At 35.6% G+C, this 8492-nt stretch overlaps 1 protein-coding gene across 1 annotated transcript; it reads right to left on the reverse strand.

Annotated features, from left to right (window-relative positions):
- Nucleotides 1-538: 538 nt before the first annotated feature.
- LOC131652672 (uncharacterized) lies at nt 539-7789 on the reverse strand. Its single transcript, XM_058922614.1, has 4 exons — nt 7588-7789; nt 983-1054; nt 786-898; nt 539-691 (listed from the first exon to the last, which is right to left on the reverse strand). Exons 1-4 carry the CDS (start codon nt 7787-7789, stop codon nt 539-541), a joined length of 540 nt encoding a protein of 179 aa, XP_058778597.1.
- Between the last annotated feature and the right edge of the window lie 703 nt (nt 7790-8492).

Genomic DNA, 8492 nt, shown 5'->3' on the forward strand with positions numbered 1-8492 from the left:
ACAAAACAGAGACCTGTAATTTTCAATACTACAATCTTTGTGAAAATCACTGTAATTTGGTTTGTGGAATAATTTTTGAACATTTAAGGGAATGCAGAGTGGTGATAATGATGCTGTTTGGTTGATGCAGGTGACATAAATGATGCTTTTTGAACTCTTCTTTAGTAAGTTCAGCAACGTCTAGTGAAGTTGATTTCTCCTGCAATTCAATTAGTGAATCTCGCTGTTGTACCAAAGCCTTTCCTTTTGTCACAGCCATACTAAGCTTCTCTTTGATACTATTGGCATGTCATTTAGTGATTTCAAACATTGCACTTTAGTCCAATATGGAGACTCAGCAAAGCAATTATTTTGTTGTTGGGAGAAAATAGTTTCTTACTACCATTTATGAACTTCAACAAACAAACTTGGAAAACATAACAAGGGACTACTTCTATATTATTCACCAAATAAAGTACAAGATAATTACACAATTTTTAAAATTACAAAGCAATTTAAGTTTCCTTAAGATGAAAAAAAAAACAAATTCAGTCATGAACTATGGCTGCTTCACAATGACAACAGAACATTTTGCATTCTTGACACAGTAATCACTCACACTTCCAACTAAGGTGTCAACCTCTTGTTTCTTCACTGCGTTGCTTATAACACTCTTGGCTTCTCCAGTGCCAACTACTTTCTCAATATTTATCTGCAAATTAGATCCAAAATTCATGCTCCACCAACTAAGAAAAACATCGAAAAATCGAATAAAAAAATAGACCGTGAAATGAGCAAAGCAATACATTAGTAGCATCAAAGTTTCTGCAAATAGTTTCAGCTCTTCTCATCACTAATTTAGCTAACTGTGTACTATATCTTTCCAAAGCATCAATTGTTTCACTGAAAAATATATACGCTATAATTAAAACATCACAACAATTAATAACAGTATTTAATAAGTAAGTTACTCAAAATAAGCTAGAAATGAATGAATTTATACCTGCGAAATCAAGGGAGTATATAGCTGAAGATGGTTTGACATAGAGAAGAGCAAGCTCAGTTTTTGCCACAACTCACGGAATAATTAAGCGTGTTTATTGAGGATATTCACCGTCCTTAAACAATCTTTGTTGTCTATTTAATGAGTATTAACGCTCAAGACACTATCATTAGTGATCTGGATGAAACATAAAAACTTCCGTTATAAAAGCATTATAAATATAAAAAATTGACAATGAAACATCATGAAGCGCTTGAAACTATCTATATCCACCACTATACATCTTGTTCTCTTTCATGTAAAAACATTTGCCATGAAATGTTCTCTATGATGAATTGCAAGAGATGAAAATTATCTGAGTTTATGGTTTGTGTTCTTAAATATTTTTTTGAGTAGAAAATCATTTATTTATCTAACGTTTTTTAGTTTTATATCAGAAACAAATGCAAATAAAAACAATTGAAAATATCCTGGCACTCAACATTTGATTTTCCCCAAATTTTAATGATTCGAGAATCCAACATTTTACATTCACTGACAAATTAATTTTTACTTTAATATTTTGTGTAAACAATGTAATATTCTAGATAAACAGTGTAGTTTGTACACAAACTAATTTATTAATATTATGTGTAAACAATGTAACAAGTTTTTAAAAAATAAAACAATTTATTTTATCCCTTGATTTTATTTATAAACTGAGATGGGTGATGCATTAGTTTTAAAAATAATTAAAGTGTAGATGATGGGGTTCGAACCCATGTGCTGATAACTTTATCCCCGAGTGTTTCAAAACTCGAGGGGTAAAGTGACATCTTTTATGATGCCCATCATTACCCCGCTTCATTAGCCGAGGTTAACTGCATTTCGCGTCCAAGGTGAAATGTATTTTTTGTAGTAGTGCGAACCAAGAACGATATTTTAACTAGGAGATCTCAAAAACCAAATAGAGGTTTTATCAAGATAATCTCAACAACCAAAGAAGAGAATCACATTCTTGACAAAATATTTAAACTAGTACAGCTAAAACATCATAAGTGTATTTTACTACAAAGTCACTAAGGCAACTTTTAGTGTCTGTGTGTATGTGCGCGCGCGCGTGAGAGAGAGAGAGAGAGAGAGAGGTGAGAATGAGAAAAGGATGATTAAATTCTGAATTTTTGTGTGTTTGAAAGTGAGGGAGCACCTTCCTTTGTAGTAGAAAATATGGTTCAAATAAGGAAATAATTCATGGTATTTTTAAAGCTCATATTCTATTACGCACATCACATAATCGATTATGTAGTTTAAATATGAAAGATTTTTAAATAATGTCGTTACTAATCCATTCTTAGGAAATATTTATAGAATTAATAAGACAATGTCCACACCATGGAATTCTAATTTGTATTCAACTAGAAACATTTTACAATGGCCTAGTTCCATTATTAAGGAACATGCTGGATGCATCATCTAGTGGAGCATTATTGTCAAAATGTTATGAGGAAGTGTATAATTTGATTGAGAGTATTACTGCCAACACGTATCAATGGTAAGTTTTAAGGAAAGTTGTTATTGTTAATTCAAAAAAGTCAGTTGATGTGCAGGAAGTCACTAAGACCACGACTCTTGGGTCTCAAATGGCCAAAATTCACCAAATGATGAAGAATCCGATGAAAACTTCTGACACACCAGTAGCCGAGTCAAACAAAGTTATGAATGATGCCACTAATGTTGCATGTGTGAATCATGGAGGATCACATCTATTTAAGGAGTGTTCAACAAACCTAGTTTCAATGAACTATGTGGGAAACAAGAGGCACAACAATCCCTATAGCAACACATACAACCATGAATGGCATAATCACCTTAATATCTCATGGAGCAACAACCAAAATCAATTAAAGACCCAAGCACCATAAATTCCACCATTTTTTTGCACCAAATCATACAATGGATCCATAAAGAAATAACCAGTTAGAAGCTATTTTAAAATCATTTATCCCGGAGATAAAGAATCAATTTCAATCTCAATGGTGTCAGCATAAAAAAACCTAGCTAGAGAATTAGGTTGGACATATTGCATCTACATTGATTGGAAGAACTATGAGAGCACTCCTAAGCTTTTCTAAAACACATGCATTAACTTCTGGTACCAAGAGTATTGAAACATGCAAATTCATTTCATTGAAAAGTGGCGAGGAGTATGGAGGACCAAGTCTACAAAGTCAAGAAATGGAAGGGATAAATCTAAATACTTCTAAAAAGTCAGGAGAAGAAGAGGTATACACCCCCTTATTAACCAAACCATTGGATAACTCAATGAAAGGAGAATTGCAGCCAAATCAACCCACTAAGAAAACCTCTGACACGACACATGTTGAAGCAACGATTACACATGAATTGCCATAATCCAATTTAGCACAAAAATTTATACAAGAGGGCCCACCACCATCTTTTCCATAAAGAATCAAGAAGGCTAAGGAAGAACAACAATTTAGCATGTTTAAGGAAATCTTGAAGCAACTTCATATCAACATACCTTTTATTGAAGCTATTCAAAAAATGATAAACTATTCAAAGTTCATGAAAGATATCTTGACAAAAAGGAAAAGAGAGGGGGAATTTCCAAATTGTGGCACTAACTCAGGAATGTAGTAAGTTGATGCAAGTAAAATTACCACCCAAGTTAAAAGACCCATGAAGTTTCACCATACCTTGTAACATAGGAGAGCCATTTTCTAGCAGAGCATTATATGACCTTGGAGCAATCATTAATTTAATGCCACTATCCATATTCAAGAAACTAGGAGTTGGTGTTGCAAGATCAACAAGAATCACACTTGAGTTAGCTGACAGAAGCATTTTCTACCCTTAAGGAAAGATCGAAGATGTATTAGTAAGAGTTGACAAGTTCTTCTTTCAACTGGTTTCATCATTATGAACTTTAGTGTTTATGATGACACACCCGTCTTCTTGGGAAGACCATTCCTCGCAATTGGAAGAACTTTGATAGATGTGGAAAAGGGAGAACTTACCGCGAGAGTCAATGGGTAACAAGTGGTTTTTAATGTGTTAAATGCGTTAAAATACCCTAATGAAGACATAGTCGATTGTTGATTCATCTCTAATTAAGATTGTTTTGTTGACAAGCAGTTCATTAAGAGTAAAGATGAATTAGCAGCAAAACTGGGTGAGAAAGAAAAGCACGAATAAAGGAAATAAGGTGTTATAAGTGGACCTTTACCCCCAATTTGAAAGAAGGAAAAAAATTTAGAAACCCTTGAGATTACTGATGAATTGTTAATCAATGTCCCATCAATAGAGAAGCGTCCAGAATTGGAATTGAAACAAGTACCTTCACACTTGCAATATGCTTACCTAGAGGCAAGATATAAGCTTCTAGTGATCTTTGTAACTGAACTGTATGAAGGGCAAAGGTATCAACTTCTAGCACTTTTGAAAAGACACAAGAAAGAAATAGCTTGGAAAATAGATGATATTAAGGGGATTAGTCCTACTATGTGTATGAATAGAATACTATTTGAAGAGAATGAAAAGAATAGTGTGAAAATCCAAAGAAGACTGAACCCTATCATGAAGGAGGTGGTAAAGAAAGAAATAAACAAATAGTTAGATGTTGGAATTATCTACCTTATTTGTAACGGTGTGTGGATGAGCCCCATTCAATGTGTTTCTAAGAAGGGTGGCATGGCAATAGTAATAAATGAATATAATGAGTTGATCCATGCAAGTGTTGCCAATGGTTGAAAGATTTGCATGGATTATAGGAAGCTAAACAAGGCCATAAGGAAAGATCATTCTCGTATCCCTTTCATTGATCAAATGCAGGATAGATTGACTGGAAAATAATTTTATCGTTTTTTTATGGTTATTCATGCTATAATCAAATTGCAATAGCTCTTGAAAAGGATATCATTTGGATTATGCAATGCTCCAACAACTTTCTCGAGATGGAAGAGGGCTTTATATTTAGCTTGATGATTACTAGCCTTGAATTCAAAATTTAACGATTGCTCGATTAGAAAATCCTTTGTTCCTTATAATACAATCCTGGTGCCGCTTCCTTTGATGTTATAGACTCTATCTACTTATAGGATTCAGGTGGGGGAAACCTCCTGGCGATGGACATGATGAACTCAACCAAAAAATTCACCAATACCAGTGATTACTTGTTTCACTTAGGAATGTATTGAATGTCATATTCAGATAGCTCGAATGCCCATGATACCATTCTTCCAACTAGATTTGGCTTCTTCAGAACATGGAGCACGAGATAGTATGTCTTGACCAATATTTGATGTCCTTGAAAATAAGGCCTAAGCTTTCTCGCGATTATCACAACTATCATTTCTAGTCTTTTTATCTTTTGATAACGAACCACTGTGCCCATGAACACCTTGCTTGCAAATTAGACAGGAAAATCTACCTTATTTGTTTCTTGGACCAATATTGAGCTCAATGCTTGATTAGTGACAAAAAAGTAGGGATATAATGGAGAACCTGATGTGGGGCGCATCAAAATGGGCGGTGATTCTAAGAATGCCTTCACCCTAGAGAAATCCTGCTCACATTCTTTAGTCCACTCAAACCTCTATTTCTTATTCATCGTGGAAAAAAGTGGAAAGGCTTGTCACCTACACAATAAAGAAAACGAGAAAGGGCAGCTAAGTGCCTAGTTAGTTGTTGAACCTCCTTGACATTGGAGGGACTTCTCATGTCTAAGAAGGCTTGATATTTTTCTGAATTTGCCTCTATGCCCCATTTGGTGAGCATGAAACTCAAGAACTTTCCCGCTTGTACACCAAATGCGCACTTGGATGGATTAAGGCACATGTTGTAATCCCTGAAGGGTCTCACGATATCTTCCAAGTCTGATGTGTGGTTTCCCTCTTCTACCATCTTCACGATCATGTAATCAATGTAAACTCCACATTGCGTCCTATTTGCCTTGCGAATACCGCATCCATGTGTCGTTGGTAGGTGGCACCAGTGTTCTTGAGCTCAAACGACATTGTAGTAATAATTTTTGTGATTGGATATGAACGCCATCTTAGAGGAATCTATGGGATCCATTTTGATCTGGTTGTACCCCAAATAGGCGTCCATGAAACTTAACGTTTATTTATCCTGAGGACCCATCAATCAGGAGATCTATATTAGCAAGGGGATAAGGATCTTTAGGGCATTCAACATTGAGAACGGTGAAGTCGACGCACATACGTTGTTGTTTGATGCCTTCCTTACAAAATCCATATTAGCTAGCCCCGAAGGGTATTTGTTCTTCATTATAAAACTTACGTTTGTTAGCTTTTGAACTTATTTATCAATGGAAGCTCTCTTTACCTCGCCCGCCTTATGTTTTCTCTAGTATACTGGTTTGACTGAGGGATCTATGACGAGTCAACGACATACTACTCTGGTGTCAATGTCAGGCATATGCGAAGGAGCCCAATTGAATAGGTCGATGTTCTTTTTAAGCATAGAGATCAAGTCTTGCTCTTCAAATTCGTACAACGAGGTGCCTAACTTGGTAATCTGATGTGGCAGAGGCGTGATCTAGACCTCTTTCAGATCTTCGGTTAGGGTGAGTCTTTCAGTCTCTACTCCCAATTTTGGGTCTCAGGATTCATCCATTTTAGGTGGAGTAGTTGCAACCAGGGTGAAGGGTTCCCTTACTACTGCCAGGATATTTAGGTAATATTCTTGGGTGACTACATGGTCTCCCTTGACGATATCCACACGCCTATTAGGCAAGGGGTATTTCTTAGATGTCAAGTGGACATGACGCCCCCAACAAGTTTAGGGCGGGTCTTCCCTATATGATATTATAGGGGAAAATAGAGTCTACTATGAGATACATTACTTCAATGGCCTTGACGCTCGCCCCCGAGCCTACTATAGTCTCCATGGTATCTGAACACTTCGCCTCCATTTACTGATTCCCTTAGTCCCTCGGAGATGTAAGGAAGATATCAAATTAGATGGGTATGACATTGCAGCTGGCACACATGTAATTGTTAATGCTTGGGAAGAAGATGCAGATTTGAGGATTTTTTTAACTTATTATGATTAATTAATTATGATACTAATTGATTTTGAGATAAATAAAATCAACAAAAAGTTGATGGCCGAGTGGATGGATGCTTATGAACAACATGGTGATCCTGGGTTCAATTCCCACTGGAATCAATTTTTGGAACATAATTTTATGTTTTAACAAGAAAGATAAAACAACAATGCCATATCAGCAATTCTCAGAAGCCACGTAGTTGGAAACAAAATCTTTGTTTTATAGGGGGCGGATCAAAAAAAAAAAAAAACTTCAGAGGGGCAAAACCGAATCTCGCCCTAATAGCAGCGGGGTGAATTGCATTTAACCCCATAAAATAAGGGAAGGAAATACATGAACACTATAGACACACTACATACATACATGCTTAAAATAGTTAAAGATTACACACACCATTGCATCATAAATATGAGTTGAAATTAGCCCAACTAGGAATCAGCTAGCATCTTGATCTTCTGGTTTTGACAAGAAACATCTATTGAGGGAAAGTAAGAAGGTTGAAGTTAGCGTTGAAGAAACCCAGCAAAGTTACTTTTTGAAACAAACCCATTAATAAACAAAACATAAGACTGCTTAAGATTAACATGAGGTACTAAACAACGTCCGGCTTTATTCTTCTTCCCTTGCTTCTTAGCAATCCTCATGTGTCTTGGTGATGCTAGATTCTCTTCACACATTTCTGGCTCTTCATTGATAGTAGAAAGCTTAGCCCTTAGAATTTCCTCCATCTCCATCCTAGATTCACTTCTCCTGCTCGTGCATGGCACTGACCTCAATAGTTTCCTGCACGCCCTCCTCATTTCTCTTGCTTTGATTACAATCCTTAGCTTAGTTTGCACCTATATATATGTTGAGTTGTATGAGTTGTCGCATTTTTTTAAAGAGAGAAGTATCGAGGAAATTTCCACGAGTAATTAATAGGAATAGTTGGAAATGTAGTAGCTGTTGAAAGGGTCCACACAAAAGCAGTGATTGTTCCTACAAATGTTCGTTCCTTTACAGCGATGTTTCAATCATAATCAAGTTGTAAATTCTTATATTTTGCCAACTGAAGTTGTACTCATTAGAAATCATGCACGGGGGTTAAGTTTAGATTCCATTCCTATTCTACATTATCTTTTAAGTAGGTAGCAATAATTACTAGCACTTTTTTGTTAAAGGTCCAATAACAAATTTTCTAAACGTACGTTCACAAAAGACTATTTTTTAGCATGCTTGGCTGTTAAACTAAATCAAATTCCCTGGCCGTTAGATTCACATAAGACAGTTCATTAAATATGAGGATTTTTATTATCTTGTGCATAGTTTCCAAAGTGTTTTACACTAAAAAGAATTTCACTTAATTTTTGAGTTGGATAAATAAGAATATATTCATCTACAAACAGGAGATTTAGATGTTAATTGTGCCTAATCAATTATCTACCTCATTATCTATCT

This window comes from Vicia villosa, linkage group LG1, assembly GCF_029867415.1.
Source record: "Vicia villosa cultivar HV-30 ecotype Madison, WI linkage group LG1, Vvil1.0, whole genome shotgun sequence".
Classification (NCBI taxonomy): Eukaryota; Viridiplantae; Streptophyta; class Magnoliopsida; order Fabales; family Fabaceae; genus Vicia; species Vicia villosa.